Genomic DNA, 17,009 nt, shown 5'->3' with positions numbered 1-17,009 from the left:
AGTCAGGCTGTGGGCGCAGAGTTATCCTTCTGGTCGGGCTGTGAGCGCTAAGTTATCCTTCTAGTCAGACTGGGCGCTGAGTTATCCTTCTAGTCAGACTTGGTGCTGAGCTATCCTTCTGGTCGGGCTGTGGGCGCTGAGTTATCCTTCTGGTCGGGCTGTGGGCGCTGAGTTATCCTTCTGGTCGGGCTGTTGGCGCTGAGTTATCTTTCTGGTCGGGCTGTGTGCGCTGAGTTATCCTTCTGGTCGGGCTGTGGGCGCTGAGTTATCCTTCTGGTCGGGCTGTGGGCGCTGAGTTATCCTTCTGGTCTGGCTGTGAGCGCTAAGTTATCCTTCTGGTCGGGCTGTGGGCGCTGAGTTATCCTTCTGGTCGGGCTGTGGGCGCTGAGTTATCCTTCTAGTCGGGCTGTGGGCGCTGAGTTATCTTTCTAGTCGGGCTGTGGGCGCTGAGTTATCCTTTTGGTCGGGCTGTGGGCGCTGAGTTATCCTTCTGGTCGGGCTGTGTACGCTGAGTTATCCTTCTAGTCAGACTGTGGGCGCTGTGTTCCAATTAAATCTATCAAATACATTATCCATCCTAAATTGTAACTATTTCGTTCACCAGACGCGGACCGTGCTAGAGGCCTAACGAGCAGTCCGGCCATCCGCAAGCTGGCCACCATCCCCTTCATGGACGTTGTCCTCCCTACCATCCTGCGCAGCATGGGCATACAACCAATGGACAACCCGGAGGACAACCTTCAGTTCCTGAGCATGATTGAAGGACACGACCGCCGTGCGCAGGAGGCGGAGGACAGGGTGGCCTCCTCAGCATCATCGTCGGACAGGCCGAAGTGTGTGGCCACCCGTCAGGGCTTGGCCTCCATGAGGGCGAAGGATCCGCTGTGGCGGACGGGGCGGATGATACCGACGATGATGGGTATGACATGGACAATGATGAAGATGACCTGGACAAAGATGAAGATGACCTGGACAATGATGAAGAGGACATGGACAATGATGAAGATGACATGGACATGGTCGGGCTGTGGTCGCTGAGTTATCCTTCTGGTCGGGCTGTGGGCGCTGAGTTATCCTTCTAGTCAGGCTGTGGACGCTGAGTTATCCTTCTGGTCGGGCTGTGCGTGCTGAGTTATCCTTCTAGTCAGGCTGTGGACGCTGACCTATCCGTCTAGTCGGGCTGTGGGCGCTGAGTTATCCTTCTGGTCTGCCTGTGGACGCTGACCTATCCGTGTTCTCAAGTTAAACAAGGAAATGCCACCAAGCAAATGAATTGGCATCTTGTTGTAGTGTTGCATTTGGGGAAAGTCTAGATTATTATTTGACAAACATTGCAGACATTTTTGAATTTTGAAATTCTATTTTATTTTAACATAACCATCACACATATGTGCAGGCTAACTAGGTACATTTACAATTGTCGTGAACATGCCTTATTTTAAAATTCATGACAAAATGAAACTATACATTCATGCAACGTTCACTAAAATGTATTCCTCTCCAGACTGTGATTAATTATTTGATTGCGATGTCATCCCCTCCAGTCTGGTCACTGTGATTGGTTGTGGGATTGTGATGTCATCCCCTCCGGACTGGTCACTGTGATTGGTTGTGGGATTGTGATGCTGTTAGGGGCACTCCTAACCTTCTAGCTCTAAAGGCCTGGTACGACCAATATAGTATTGGGTTTTGTCACTCAAGAAAACGGTGGAATAACCTAACAGCAGGACAAATGAAACACGAGACCAATCAACCAGATGAACTCTAAAACAAGTTGGCTCACATTAAATGCAGTTGAATGATATATATGATAATGGGTTAGTTTTATGGATGATAAATACACAGGCATGAAAATGGATGTAACGCAATATATAAAGAAATTTCAAGAACCCCAAAACCCTATAATACATTGATGATCAGTAAAACGTCATAAAGGGAACAGGGAAAATTCTATATAACTGATGGCTCACAAGCATGTTCATAAATCCCTGAGACCTCCAGGATCCTTGGCCAGTCCTTCAGCAAAGTACTCTTCTCTTCTTGGTATCTTGTCCGTCCTCACAGCTGAAGCACAGGTAAGGATCTGGGTTCACCAGTTCACAGCTTGCGTAACTAGTGATTAACTGACACTGCACCATGAATAAACACTTCCTTGGACTTAACACTGTGCAAGTTAACAATAGCAATCAGTTGCACTTGGTAAAAGGGTAAATTCTCAGCACAATTGAGAACAATCACAAAGGTTGCTTATGCTCCCAACCTCAGATTTCCGATTCTGGCTTAACAGGGAACCACTGAAGAACACTGCACAAGAGATCACTGGTCCTCCAGCATCACAGTCGAAGCAGTGAGTCACGAGAGATCAATGCAGTTGAAAGAACAATTACTATTGCCAATTACAAATCACTACTCATTTGTGCACTGTTAGGCAACTGAGACCAACTAAACTGGTGATCCATAAAACATGCTGAGATCACATAACCTTGCCACAATCTAGGAAACAATCTGTGCATAGGCAGTATATAATTATTGGTGATCTGAAATGAAAAGAGACAGGTTTAGGGAGAAATGCATGAGTGAAGGAATGGCAACACAAAATACACAGAGCAAAAGGCCATTCCCTCACAATACCATCCCCTCCAGACTGGTCACTGTGATTGGTTGTGGGATTGTGATGTCATCCTCTTTAGACTGGTCACTGTGATTGGTTGTGGGATTGTGATGTCATCCTCTTTAGACTGGTCACTGTGATTGGTTGTGGGACTGTGATGTCATCCCCTCCAGACTGGTCACTGTGATTGGTTGTGGGATTGTGATGTCATCCCCTCCAGTCTGGTCACTGTGATTGGTTGTGGGATTGTGATGTCATCACTCCAGACGGTCACTGTGATTGGTTGTGGGATTGTGATGCCATCATCTCCAGGGTCCAGACTGTTATTGGTTGTGTCAAGTATGCTCTGTCTTTTTATTAATTTAACCCTCCGGGGGAATTCTGACTTGTGTCTGCACTTGTCAGAAGTCCCACCTCTGAGCTCGCGGTGTCTGACTGCAGGTCTCAGTTGTGGGATTAAGTTATTATGTAGGTAGGAATCCTTACATTAACTTATTATGTAGGTAGGATTCCTTACAATAAGTTATTATGTAGGTAGGATTCCTTAAATTTCCCATCTCTGTCTCTCTTGTGCGGGTGGCTGACTACCTGTGTGAGCGACCTCTTGTTTGAATGTCTTCATTTCATTTTTCTTTTCACTTGTCCCTCCTTGTCTCTTCATCTCTTTGAAATGCTAACGCTGCTTCTTTTCAGCCAGCTTTAGCAGGCTGGACATCTGAGACCTTCCACCTTTTGTGGGTGATGAATGGTTTTTTTGTTATAAGAAACTTACTATAACTGAGACCTTCCACCTCTTGGGTGATGTTCATTTTGGCTTTTGGTGCAAGATAGCTAAATAGCTGAAGTGCTAGTAAACATTTGGCTACTAAACCAAACCATCTTGTTAATTTAATGCCCCTCTAGAAAATCCCAGCCTGATTTTCAAATTATTTGTCTGTCCAGCAGTCAGCATTCCTAGAATTCTACAATCCACATAATTTCATTGCAGTCTGCACTCTGCAGACATGGCAGACCATGAAATGGACAGTCAACTTACAAATCAGGAAACCAAGGTGAGATCTGTAGTTTATATCTTACTTGATATATGTTAAAGCAATAAAATTTTATGTTATCAATTTTATAATGATAACTAGTTCTAGTTGAGTTGTTCTAATATTATAATTATTCATCAATTCAACGTTTGAATTGTTATGGATAGTCAAAGTGGCAAAGCAGAGAGTTATTCACACTCTTCCTCAAGTTCAATTATGAGTCCTATAAGTAGACCAGCAAAGTATCATGGATACTGCATTATCATACATAAGATATTGATTTAAATCTTGAGTAACTTGAGAAATTAGAAATGAACCAATTCTGAAAAATACGTATTTAAAAAGTACTTTTTAAAGACCACACTTCTAAAGAGTCCAGAGTCCCAGTTGTTACACATGAACAATGAAGCTCTTATTTTGTTTTTAATATAAATTTTTTTATTATATAAAAAAATTTCAAATTGTTTATTCTGTCAATTGATTCGGGAATTCATTGTCTCCAACTTTATGCAAGTGTTTGAAATTTCAGATTGATTAGAGTGGATGAAGTGTGTTGAATATTGGTTATAAAATTTATAGCAGAAAGACAACAAGAAGTGAAGTTAAGTGTTGTACAAAAATCTCTAGTTTGCCACTACAATGGATACCTTGACATATTTATACAAGTTTGTGTCAATTGTATGGTAGTTTAACAATAGTTCTTCTATTTGGCTGCATGTGTGGTAGGTGATGCCGACTGGAAAGGCTTCCTATTTATATTTTCCACTTGGTTAGTTTTCATCTAAATTACAAACAAATTTTGATCTGTGGTATGTTTTTCTGATGATATGGCGTACATTGCTGTTCATCCGAAAGAACTTCCAGCACATTTAGCCTAGAAGCTAAGGGTGCTTAAATGCAGGACAGTGTTTCACTCCAAGTTTGGGGTAATTTCTTTAACTTTTTAGCCTTGACTCTCAGTAATTTTGATACAGTTGATAATTTTTTATTTATAGCCCAATATTCAAATTGGAAAAAGCTTTCTGCTACCACTATTGACTGATACTTACTAATGGTGTGTGGAGTGTGTTGACTGTAATGGAGTGTGTTGACTGTAATGGAGTGTGTTGACTGTAATGGAGTGTGTTGACTGTAATGGAGTGTGTTGACTGTATTTTATGTTGCCAGAATGTCACTGCCCTGGAGGGACTGGAGTTCAAGAAACGGAAAGTGCAAGTAAGTGTAAATTTTTTATTAATTGAATATATATATATATTATGCAACAGCTAATGTTATATTATTATGTATATTATACATGTAAGAATATATTTTATCACGGAATACACAAATACTTCAACTGCTGTATCACGGTATCCGCCTAATCGCAGGTCCGAGGACAGTAAGGATCAATAAGACAATCTTCACTTGATTCTTTACTATCCAGCTATCCTCTTGCCATGATGAAATCCTGCACATTTGGAATCCAATTAGATACATTGAATAAATTCGTGATTCTAAGAACATTTAAATGGGTAAAGTTTAAGTAATAAATTACATGAAACATAATATTCGGAATGTACTACAGCATGAAATAACGATAAATCAAAGCTACTTCAATGTTAAATGAGCTCATAGGACGAGCATTTCACAAGCCGCTACTTTAATGCAAGAATTTATTAACTGTGTTCCGAACTCAGAATGAGGACGTTAAATAAATCCCTGCACATTGTTTTCAAAATTCTCGTCGCTTGAAATCTTGGTAATAATACGCGTACGACAAGTCTTGATAACAATAAACGTGTGCCAGAATATTCTCAATGCTGATATTAGCAGACCAAGCTGAACTCAAAGGCACAAAGGTAATAAACACTGTGGTAACTAACAGCTTAGGCTAATTCAAATCAAACGTTCTTGAAGCAATCAGTTGCTTAAATATTTCTATTGCTAATAACATCAAATATCGAGTAATATCGAGTGCTATACTGGCCACAGGTTGGCCTGAGCAAGAAACTGGCCCGCTTTACCAGAATTTGCTACAAAATTACACCCTAGTCAAATACTGATTACTCACGTTTTCTTGACGACACATTAAGATGCGCTCAGTGAAACTCTTCTAAACAACATGGTACTCGACAACAGTACTCAACTAAGTTACTTTAGTGAGTTACTTTATGACGCCTGTGACGTGGTAAAGGGAACAGTGAAAATTCACGATTATTTTGCAGCACTAATAAATTAGGGCAGACACGGTTGAAACATTTGCTCGAATCAGTTTCCTATTCAGGCGTACATTCACGGGCTTTCTAGAACATTCATGTAGGGCACGCCATTCTCAACGAGCCAGGCACCAACAACCAATCACACAAGGTTTAGGCAGACATCGGTTTTAAAACTCAGGCGTCGGTTGCCTGTCTTTGGCGGGGAAACGATATCACTCAAATTTGTTTACCGACTGCTTCTCGAGCAAACTTCTATCACATTATTTATTTGAACAAACAATACAAGCTCTTGTCATTTGCAGGCACTACGATATTTAGAACAATACAATGACATTTTCAATTTGACTTCAGACAAATTCACTAAGAAGGCAGTCCGACGCTGGCGTCGGAACAAGCCTCTCATTCAACACATCTTTAAATTGATTGCTAACAAGTTATGCTACAGCATTGTCACATTCGTGCATTCACTCGACACTGATCACTCTCCTAATGACACAATTCATGACAATAATCGAGATAATCAGAATAAACACATAATCCAGATAAGTGAAAAACACGAGAACGCTTAATGGGAGAACCGCGTGTGGCTGGCGCTCGGTGAGACTGAATGGCGGCCCCGTGGCTTACTTGCTGAGCGTCACCACACTATGCGGCACCTTCTTTAGGTTAGCGTTTACATTTTATTTTGACACGTTCAAGTGAACGTGACATATTCCATAAATCGAATGGATCAAAAAATTTTATTGTGGCACTCAAAATTTTGTTAGATTATCATAGAACAGAAAAATATATAGTTCAGTACATTGCTGATGATAGACCAAAGAATAATGATAAATGATAGAATGATGATTACAAATACCAGAGTAAAGACCCTTCCTGTTGCTGTGGAAAATGAACAGAATGCAATGTTATGAATGATGACAACAAACACACTGATGAGTTTGGCATCTCAGATGAGAGTGAAATGATGGGCAGTTCAACCAGTGCAATGATAATAATGATGAATGTTGTGATAGATGATAATCTTTGCTGTATACTTGCAGAAATGAAGAGACCTTAAAAAACTGGGCTTCATTAAGAAAATGTCTTTTCGACAAATTGACTCATTCATTTTTTATGCTTATTTTTTTACTTTGAAAAGCATTAGATTTTTGATATTTATCCAAATATGCAAAAATGTACCCAGATATCAATTAATACTAAATTGTTTAACAAATTAATCCATGATTCGTACTTGAAGAATGGTGTGCGCTAGCTGTTTTTCCTAGTGCAATATCTCATTTACTGGCCTCAAATATTCAAGACATGTCTTGTTTTGTATCTTTCTGCCACATAATGTTTCATAATATCTATAAAAAGATACTAAATTCCGGGACAGAAATTTGGTCCTGTTCTCCAACTTTATGGACATTTTCAACCTTTGTATCATGTTATCTTATGGGAAATTTGAAGTCTCATCCCATTGTTCAGGTCCACTTTGAGAACATTTTTCTTAGATGCTAGAGGCCACAAAGCAAGAAATTACTGCTTAACTTGCAGAACCTAGATGCAAATGATAGGCTTCCTTTACCTGTTTCTTCCTCCCCCCTCCCAGGCGAGATCTGATGCTGCAGGCTCCTCTGCGCACTACTCTGCAGGCACTCCAGCCTACCCTTCTGCAGACACCCTGGCAGATCCTGCACCTTGCTCTTCTGCAGACACCCTGGCAGATCCTGCACCTTGCTCTTCTGCAGATTCTGTAGCAGACCCTACAGCGTACCCCTCTACAGACGCCTCAGCAGAACCCCCATCCCGACACATCCTATCACTCCCCAATGAAGTCCTCTTGGCCATCTTCTCCTTCCTCGACATAACCAACCTGCCTTCAGTCCTTGATGTCTGCTCGCGCTGGAGGGAAGTCATAACCTCAAGCCGAAGTTGGCAGACGCTGGACTTCACAGCGGTGGAAGACTCTGGCCTTCACGTGAAGGTGGCCATGGCCGTGGGACACCAGGCTCGGAGGGTGCTGGGGGCAGCGCCCCTGGGTAAGGTGGCAGAGCAGGTGCTGAGAAATTGTCCAAATCTGGTGGAACTCAGCATGCCTGATGCTATCATTGGGGTGAATATACTTGGGGACATCATCGCCATGTGTCCGATGATAGAAAGCATCAAGACATGTGTTCAAGTACCCGGTGATAACCCTGCTGATACGCCTTCTTTGATACGTGTTGTAGGCGATGTTAACTTGGACTCAGAAGAAGCTAATTATATTAGCACTGCAAGCATTGTTAACAATTTAATGTGCATTGATAGTTTGTTGTATTATAGTTTTGAAACACGAATATTCTCTGTAGATTGGTCGGTAATTCATGCATCATATCGCTACAATGCCATATTTAGCATTTTACAAGAATGTAGGGGCAGATTCAGTTTGTTGTCTCTTGAGGCTATCATTAAGAATGGTAAATTTGGCTCACCAAAGTTACGGAATACCGCTTGCAACATCAAGGATTTTATAGGAGATTTCAGTTTTGTTTTCCCAAGTGAAAAGTTCGCAAAAATGCAAGCGATGACCGACCAGACTAAAGTCATAATCAAGTACGGCTCCCCATTGCTTGAGGACGTCTAGGTCTGCTGAAGCAGACCTTCGTCTGCTTCAACAATACTAGTAAAACGGTCTTTGCAACATACCATAAGATATATTGGCTCCCTGGAGTGAAGACTTCGGCAATAATACACAAGAAAATAATTCTAAATGTGACGACTTTCTCGATGTTGTTTTCATTCCAGGCCACGCAGATTAAAACTTATGCGCGCAAGGGAAGTCAGTGATCTGTTAGTTGAGGCTCAATGGTTCCACTTCTAATAAACTATGCAATATTGATGTCTTTTATTATCTATGTAGAGTCCAATAAATGTTTTCGCCTAATGTTTACTAGTAGAAAATCCATGGTAGGCTAGATTCGCCATAAGGCTCCGTTGGGCAGAAGCCACCATCAGTTTTTGCTTCTCAGTATTTAAGCTATACTAGTTCGTTTGTACGCTAGTTCGACGTGTAAGAAAAACGACGGTATTTCTGATTTGAAAGTAGATCACCAATAGATATCCTCTGATGAGAGCAAGGCTAATGTTCCTGATCAGTTGTTTAGCATTGTGTTCACAGATAAGGACTTGATCAGTATTCCAGATATTGAGTAACACCCAGTCGACTCGAAGTTAACACGTTTTGAAATACAAGAAGAGGTTCCCAAGCGCCTGACCGCCCTAAATGCCAACAAGTCATGTGGACCAGACGGCTTCCACGATAGATTGCTCTAAGAGTTAACAACTGTCCAGGCTGCCTGTTTGACTGTATTTTTTTCCAATATATTTGAATGAAATTACTTTGCTGAACGACTAGAAAGAAGCTTAAGTGACACCATTGTTCGAGGAACCGACACCAACAGTGACGGTTATAAACTAAAAAACCGCGGTACAACTCATCAATGCGACTTTACAAACTTCTCGCTTCGAGTCACCGACATGTTGAACAGCCTTTTGATGACATCGTTGAGGCTTCTAGTATGAACGCCTTCAATAACAGACTAGATAAAGCTATGCAGGAGTTTATATTCAGACGTGACATGTCTAGAACCTTAAGAACCTGGTTAAAGTTCACCAGCTATTTAATTGAACGTCAGTTTTGGATAAATTGCTCAAGAGGCTAGTTCTTTTATATCATGTGCAGATGTTAAGAAAATCACAACAATCGGCGCCATATCGAACTTGGCCTAGTCTCCAGCGCCGACACTAGTATCCCACACTAGGGAACTTGTACCTCAAAACTTTTTTGGAGTTTAGTTTCTACAGCTGCCTATTATTTGGTACAATAATGTCAGAGAATATCTGAATTTCACCAAATGAGGGGTAGGTTAATTCAGGTGACGCGTTTCGCTCAAAACTGATAATCTTTATGATGTTGAAATGAAGCAGCTGAGAGGACGCAGTACTTTTAGGATAAATATTAAGGAGAGACTAAAATTAAGTAGTACTGTTGTAAACGAAGCACGAGTTAGGTACGTTCATGTACAGTCCAGTGTATACTGCATAGTCCAGTGTACAGTCGTTCTAGATGAGGAGTTTCAAAGGGCGTAGAGGTCTTGTTGATTGGTTAATGATTTAAATTAAAATAGCTTTAATTATTTGTAGTCTATTAAAGTCAGGTTGATGACTTAGAATCTCTGTATTCTGTACAAGTTTTTTTATGGTTTAAATTGGTATTGTTGGGTAACTTGGGTAGCTGTCTTGGTAGGGTTGTGAGGCGTCTTGGTAGGGTTGTGAGCCGCCTTGGTAGGGTTGCGAGGCGTCTTGGTAGGGTTGTGAGCCGTCTTGGTAGGGTTGTGAGGCGTCTTGGTAGGGTTGTGAGACGTCTTGGTAGGGTTGTGAGCCGTCTTGGTAGGGTTGTGAGCCGTTTTGGTAGGGTTGTGAGACGTCTTGGTAGGGTTGTGAGCCGTCTTGGTAGGGTTGTGAGCCGTTTTGGTAGGGTTGTGAGGCGTCTTGGTAGGGTTGTGAGGCGTCTTGGTAGGGTTGTTAGCCATCTTTGTAGGGTTGTGAACCGTCTTTGTAGGGTTGTGAACCGTCTTGGTAGGGTTGTGAGCCGTCTTGGTAGGGTTGTGAGCCGTCTTTGTAGGGTTGTGAGCCGTCTTTGTAGGGTTGTGAGCCGTCTTGGTAGGGTTGTGAGCCGTCTACTAGCCACCAGCGAGAATAGTGTCTGTTTCTCTAGCCACAAGCGAGAATAGTGTCTGTTTCTCTAGCCACAAGCGAGAATAGTGTCTGTTTCTCTGGACACTAACGAAAATAGTGTCTGTTTGTCTAGCCACATGCGAAAATAGTGACTGCTTGTCTAGCCAGCAGCGGAAATATTTTAAACATTTACTAAAATTCAGTATAAAACTTAGTCAAATCATGTAATTGTTGGCAAAATGCGTTTTTAGGGCGCAAGATTTTACTGTGAGTTAAAACTTTTTTATCTTCTCAACACATGAAAAATTGGTTTAGAGTTAACAGCGTGGGGAACCGTGGAGGAGCAGGGCCACGCCTTCTCCCTCATTGTGTTGAGGTCGGCCTTGCGGTTGCCACGTCGTGATTGTTGGTTGGTATAATAACATAACATACTGATCTAGGCGCTGAAGCGTAGGCCTGATGTGGCCTGTCGCCGATTCATTTCCTTTTCGTGCCTTGTTCACAGAAGATCTAAAATGGTGTCATTTGACCGGATCTTTTCATGACTGACGATAGTTTGAAGAAGCTACTAGACTTTCACCGGGTTCGATATGGTGCTAGGCATTTCAAATCTGAACATATATTTTTCCATAGCTTCATATAATCTGTTATTGATGTAGCTTTACGATGCAATGAATCCTGCACAAAAGTATACTTTAGAATTATATATTTGAATTAAATTGATTCTAACTGCGGTTGCTAGTATTGCTATTTTGTATACTATTTGAAGGTATAGCGCGTTTTCTGAAGTGCTTGAGAAGTTACCACGTTGGGATTTTCCCAATATTTTTCTCGTGCTCTTTGTGCGATTCGATAAGGTTATACTTCGAAAATTAATTAGGTCTTATCTAAATAGTGACTTTCATATCCCCATTCCTAGCGTAATTTAGAAATAGCATTGTAACTTTTTTTCGGGCGAAAATGGGCTGGGATGGCCCATAAAAAGTTAGTGCATCGTTATTAGGACGAAGTCTATTCTTTTTCTAAGTGTAGTATACATTATAACATAGCAGAATGGGAAATATTGTATACTAAAAATACTATTGTATACCAAATACACGTGACCTACTTGGTCTGATGATATGGAAATGTGCTTTTCTGTGGCTCGTCTAGACCCAGTTTGGCCCGGCCACAAAGGCGTATCAATGCTACGTTCTTTCTCGACTAGTACTGTGGGTTAGACATGAGTCACTATTTATACATGACCCACTTATTTTTAGCGTAGTAGTTATACCTCTGACACCGGCTTGACATGAGATGTGAACCACACGCTACAAAAAATAGATGAAAATTTGTTCAAATATCTATACACTTTTCGCGTTTGTGGGTCATTTTGATCTAGTTTCACACGGAATACGGGGGCATAAGTGCTACGTGCCGAAAGTGTGCCTACTAATAAGGTGATCCAGTCAGTTGCACCAGTGGGGTTCCTGAAATTCCACCCTGACTGTCTTCATGCTCCAGAGGAGAGAATTTGAAGATGTTATGTATAATAACGGGTAAAAGTTTCGTATGAGATCGAAATGCCTGGCATTAGTATTATCTTTTAATATCGATTAATATTCTGGAACTGAAATAGTTTCCAGGATAATACGATCTTTGAACATTATTGTGGAGCGATCGATTTATCCTGGTAACTTTTTCCAGTTCATTAAAATTAATCGAAATTGCAAGAGAAATCTAGTTTCAGATTTTTCGATCTTGTACGACACATGTACCTGTTCGAAGAATCAGAAACTAGACTTTTCATTTAATATCGATATTCATATTCTAGAACTGACAGTGTCAAGAAATTCGATTTATAAATTTATTATCTACCGTTGCTAAAATTACGCCCTGTCAGGCTGTGCGCGAAGAGTGGAATGCATGTAAACGTTCAATTTTCTGTCAGTTATCTTCCTAATATATAATTTGTATTATTTATTCTGTATTAGTTTCTCTGGAAGATGTAAAAAACATGTAAAGATTTCTGATTAACATTCGTATGACGCATTTTGGTGTTGGTGGAAGAGGCTAGGTATGTCAGTGTCTGAATATTAGAACTTAGTGTTAACTTTTACTATAACATTCAGCTTTCAAAAGTTTCCTGTCGATGCACGAGTTAGGGCCATATTAGTATTCTCGTCTTCGAATTATTGAAAACTTTTTGAAGTAAGAAAAATTATCTTGGATCACTTGAAAACTTGTCAAAATCAGCGAAATAGTCGATTAACACTCTTGGAAATTAGGAAAGTCTTGAATCTTTGCCGATGCTACGAATATAGTTCAATATCAGTTTTCACTTATACCGGTCTCAATACTCCACTTCGGGATCCTTGTGAAATATTTAACGAACACTCGGAGAGATAAGCCAGACATTGTCCAAAAAGCGATGCATTTATTGCCTTCGCGCGAGTCATTTTGACCTAGTTTGGCGCGGCAAAAGGGCATATCAGTGCTACGTCGGCTAGAGTGCGGAGGTATTTGAAGTGTCAATATTAGGACAATATACCCATTTATTTTTCTGGCTGCTAATTTCATAGTTTTCCCTCAGTGTTAACAGCTAAACTAAAATATTTCGTTACAAATAGAACACGAATTATTCGCATATACAAAAACATTGAAGATGGCGGCTCATCTAGCAGCTCTTCTCGTAATTTCGTCGCTTCTTAATGGTAAGCTCATCCATTGACGGCTGTTGCCTTGCTATACTCGGTCCATTGACGGCTGTTGCCTTACTATACTCGATCCATTGACGGCTGTTGCCTTACTATACTCGATCTATTGACGGCTGTTGCCTTGCTATACTCGGTCCATTGACGGCTGTTGCCTTGCTATACTCGGTCCATTGACGGCTGTTGCCGTGCTATACTCGGTCCATTGACGGCTNCCTTTTCATACTTGACCGTATAACTTTTTCCTAGTTCAAGCTAGATATTTTTAATAGAGCACAATTAAATTCCGAATTGCACCATTAACCATTTTAATAACGTAATAAAACTTGTAACTATAATCCCTACTTCTAATTACTAATACAAAACTAATATTTAAAGTAAATCCTATGAACATTACCATACTTAAGGTTTCGGGGCTGCGGACACCTCCACCCTCCCCCCCGGGGCCCCCGACCGGACATACGTAGCCTACGCGGCGGACGGTCTGGCCATCGTGGGGGCAGCAGCCCGAGAACCTGTCGGGCCTCCTAGCAGGGCGGCTTTTGTGGCCAACATCACTGCGAATACCACGGATACAACGGTGGGTGAGACATCCAGGTAATAAAGGCCATTTTCCACTATAGTCATACCTTTTCCACTATGAGACTCAGCGCGACTGACGCCTGAGAAACTGGCTTTTTCAGTCCGGACTGAGTCAGTCCAGACCATCGAGACTGGCGCAACGGCGAGTCAAGCGCTGTTCATTTAGACTACTGATTGAGCCGCTCGTTGCGGTAGTGCCGTTCTGACTCCCGTTCAAGTAGGTTGTGTGTTGCTGTCGCTCCAATATACGTACTGAAATGCCACGCGTAGAAATGGAGTTCCCAGGTAGAATTCGGTCTTGATCCCAGCACATGCGCGTAGTGGAAACGCGCACGCCTGTTTGGAGGCCCAACCACGAAGCTTATTGGTCTAATGCCCGTCTCAATCCTTCCTTACTAGAATAGAAGTTCTGGCACTGGAGAAATAGGCCCATGGCCTGTTGCCGATTCGTTAACTTTTCGTGACTTGATTCGCAAGGGATCCGGCCTTTGTAACCCGATCTTTCCATGACTGACGATTGATTGAGATAGCTGCTGGACTTATTCCCTGGTCCGTAATTTGCTAGGCATTTATAGGTCTCAGACCAGTCGCTATCCTTTCGAATCATTATCATAGTGGAAAAGGGCAATAAAGTTTCAACTGTACTAAGCGAGCGTCTGTTCATGCCGGACGCTTTCCAATACAAAAGCGTTTTAGTCGATCACTAGACTGAGCCAACGTCGTACAATGTATTTTCGTACATCGGAATAAAATTTAGCAACTGCTCTTTTCACTATGCAATATAGGTTTGCAGACCATCTCTTCAGGATAATGATATTCAAGGTTTACGTCATTTAGACTTATCGGCATACAAAAAATTTCGCATTTAGATTATAAATTAGATTGATTTAATCAATTATTTAGCTAAAAAATTTCGTCTTATAGACTTATCAGCTTTATAAATATTAGGTTATATTATTTTCCTTATATCTATATATATTCCGTAACCTTAAATTCTATTACACGATTTTTTTTCTCGCAGGCTCTAACTGCTCCGGCGACCGTAGCCGAACTCTTCAACAAATTCCTGTACAACCCTGCGAGCGAATATATCAGCAACCTAACCGCAAAGTTCCCGCAGTCTTCAATATATAACATTTTACTCGAACACCAATACATTAATTTAAACAACTTCTGGAACAGCACCGAGGGCGGAGTCTTAAGACGCCTGGCGTCCGTAGTGCAGCTACCAACTGATAAACTGCAGGATATAGAGGTCTTCATTACGACCACAGCACAGGATATACCCAGGGTCCTGGAAGGAGCGGGACAGAATGTGAACAAGTTTGTCGAGGAACTAGGCGCTAACCTTATGCCCGATACTATGGGGAATCTGATGCATGCAATGCCATGGATGCATTAAGAAACTAACGAATTTTCCTAATTTTTTCGGCCAAAACTCTTCAGTTCTTATCGATCGGTTTCCTTTTTATCTCGTGCTTGAAGCCTACCTACAGAAAAGGCTCCAGTCGTTGGCTGAAGTGAACGAATGAAAAATAAAAATTGTTTATCAAGGGCTCATTGGTATTTAAAACGAAATGTTAATGAGATTTGAAACTCCGGCTGAAATGAATTTTATCGCAAGGTATCCTTTTTAGCTCGTGTTTGAATCCTGCCTAAAAAATGTTCCGTTATTTGGCTAAGTGAACGAATGCAACAGTTTCCACTTAGGCTTATTAGTATTTCGAAGGAAACGTTAATGCGATTTGAAACTTCAGAAGTTTATCCATCTAATAAATTTGTCAAGTTGGGTTCTCAATTTCTGAGCTTTTGTTAGAAGAATAGACTATTTTATTAAAGTTCATGCTTCTTACAAAGATTGCAGAAGTTTTTATATTACAGCCAGAATAATCAATAAAATATATTTTAATCTTCCGTCTTCATTCCTAATATGAGTTTAATACGAACGATTGCTCACCACGCATGTATAAGAAGTTCCATTACATGCAACCCTTTTTGATAAGATTTATCTTGCAACCCTTCTTTCATCAAGAGTAAGAATGATTTCAAACTTTCACTTCAATTCTAACCTTGGTAATGGATTGATCAATTGTAGCTAAATTTGACTACGGCCGAGATAAAGACCGAGCCATGACACTGCATCTTGCAGTTGCGCGGAACAGTCAAATGACTAACGAAGTTATTAGTTTATTGGGCAATTTTAGACCAAGTGCTTCGTACATTAATGTCGCCAGCCTTCTAGAGAAACTATCTGTTCTATCAATAAATTTGATGAACACCTTACCTTCTGTGAGGTTATTGAACATTATAACGTCCTACTTTCTGTAGGGTGATTTAACAACCCATTACAGATTGTTGGGTCTTATCAGCACACAATTCGGCTACAATTGATTAGTCAATTATCAAGGTTAGAATCGAAATGAAGGTTTGAAATTCTATTTCAGTCTTTAGAAAAGAAAGGTTCCAAGATGAATCTCATCGAGACTAGCGTACCTATAACACCCTATTTCACCCTACAGATCGTGTGGTGTAAATTAATACGCGGTCACATACCGCCTGACCAGTAATATTCGGGTTATATATTCAAGTTCCTAAACTTTATTTTATACATTAATCCCTTAGGTCTTAAGTAACGCAAACGGTTCAGCGTTTCGACGCTATAATCTTAAATAAACGAGAAAATGTGAAGGTACACAACTTTTTTGATGTCGCGCAGCAACGAACTCCATAGAAATTTTCTCATACGGAGATAGGAAAGTTAAGCCTCAACATAAACGTTTAGTAAAGTGGCACCGGAATAAGGATACGAACCGGGTTCAGATACAACTGATAACCGTCGTCCAGTTTTGCGTATAATTTTGATGGTTGAAAAACGTATATAAAAAATAAAATTCATATTGATTCGAAGAATGAAAAACAACAATAAAAATAAAATTAATATTGATTAAGAGAACAGGCTACTGACAAGGGTAGGAATTCGAGTAGCATTGATGTCATCCATAAGAGAACATGTACAGCCTTCTTGAGAGCAGCCTTCTTGAGGGCAGCCTTCTTGAGAGCAGCATTCTTGAGGGCAGCCTTCTTGAGGACAGCCTTCTTGAGGGCAGCTTTCTTGAGGGCAGCCTTCTTGAGGGCAGCCTTCTTGAGGGCAGCCTTCTTGAGGGCAGCCTTCTTGAGGGCAGCCTTCTTGAGG

General features: G+C 41.0%; 4 protein-coding genes across 4 annotated transcripts in view; 3 read left to right on the top strand and 1 right to left on the bottom strand.

The window, feature by feature from the left end:
* LOC108678070 overlaps nucleotides 1-1,038 on the top strand; it is a 2,920-nt gene extending 1,882 nt beyond the window's left edge. Inside the window, exon 3 of the mRNA XM_018166408.2 lies at nucleotides 605-1,038. Coding sequence (XP_018021897.1) covers nucleotides 605-1,038 — 434 coding nt within the window. The remainder of the gene's footprint in view (nucleotides 1-604) is intronic.
* A 2,305-nt stretch (nucleotides 1,039-3,343) lies between these two features.
* LOC108678073 lies at nucleotides 3,344-8,701 on the top strand. The gene is made up of 3 exons (XM_018166411.2): nucleotides 3,344-3,663; nucleotides 4,810-4,857; nucleotides 7,435-8,701. The coding sequence occupies exons 1-3, from the start codon at nucleotides 3,616-3,618 to the stop codon at nucleotides 8,446-8,448; spliced, it is 1,110 nt and encodes a 369-aa protein (XP_018021900.1). The 5' UTR covers nucleotides 3,344-3,615; the 3' UTR covers nucleotides 8,449-8,701.
* Nucleotides 8,702-10,060: 1,359 nt separating this feature from the next.
* Nucleotides 10,061-10,971, bottom strand: LOC108678069 (DNA-directed RNA polymerase II subunit RPB1-like). Its single transcript, XM_018166406.1, has 2 exons — nucleotides 10,876-10,971; nucleotides 10,061-10,543 (listed from the first exon to the last, which is right to left on the bottom strand). Exons 1-2 carry the CDS (start codon nucleotides 10,969-10,971, stop codon nucleotides 10,061-10,063), a joined length of 579 nt encoding a protein of 192 aa, XP_018021895.1.
* A 2,157-nt stretch (nucleotides 10,972-13,128) lies between these two features.
* On the top strand, nucleotides 13,129-15,730 carry LOC108678074. The gene is made up of 3 exons (XM_018166412.2): nucleotides 13,129-13,234; nucleotides 13,642-13,814; nucleotides 14,838-15,730. The coding sequence occupies exons 1-3, from the start codon at nucleotides 13,186-13,188 to the stop codon at nucleotides 15,216-15,218; spliced, it is 603 nt and encodes a 200-aa protein (XP_018021901.1). The 5' UTR covers nucleotides 13,129-13,185; the 3' UTR covers nucleotides 15,219-15,730.
* Nucleotides 15,731-17,009: the final 1,279 nt, after the last annotated feature.

Source organism: Hyalella azteca, unplaced genomic scaffold (assembly GCF_000764305.2).
Source record: "Hyalella azteca isolate HAZT.00-mixed unplaced genomic scaffold, Hazt_2.0.2 contig3711, whole genome shotgun sequence".
In the NCBI taxonomy this organism is placed as follows: Eukaryota; Metazoa; Arthropoda; class Malacostraca; order Amphipoda; family Hyalellidae; genus Hyalella; species Hyalella azteca.
The sequence above is the reverse complement of the archived record's forward strand: the minus strand, read 5'-3'. Positions and strand labels throughout refer to the sequence as shown.

Coding starts and splice junctions, on each gene's coding strand:
- LOC108678073 (XM_018166411.2), top strand. CDS start 3,616: ATGGCAGACCATGAAATGGACAGTCAACTTACAAATCAGGAAACCAAG. Junction 3,664..4,809: donor TTACAAATCAGGAAACCAAG/GTGAGATCTGTA, acceptor TTATGTTGCCAG/AATGTCACTGCCCTGGAGGG. Junction 4,858..7,434: donor TCAAGAAACGGAAAGTGCAA/GTAAGTGTAAAT, acceptor CCCCCCTCCCAG/GCGAGATCTGATGCTGCAGG.
- LOC108678069 (XM_018166406.1), bottom strand. CDS start 10,971: ATGTTATGTTATTATACCAACCAACAATCACGACGTGGCAACCGCAAG. Junction 10,544..10,875: donor CGTGGCCCTGCTCCTCCACG/GTTCCCCACGCT, acceptor GGTGGCTAGTAG/ACGGCTCACAACCCTACCAA.
- LOC108678074 (XM_018166412.2), top strand. CDS start 13,186: ATGGCGGCTCATCTAGCAGCTCTTCTCGTAATTTCGTCGCTTCTTAAT. Junction 13,235..13,641: donor AATTTCGTCGCTTCTTAATG/GTAAGCTCATCC, acceptor ACCATACTTAAG/GTTTCGGGGCTGCGGACACC. Junction 13,815..14,837: donor CGAATACCACGGATACAACG/GTGGGTGAGACA, acceptor TTTTTCTCGCAG/GCTCTAACTGCTCCGGCGAC.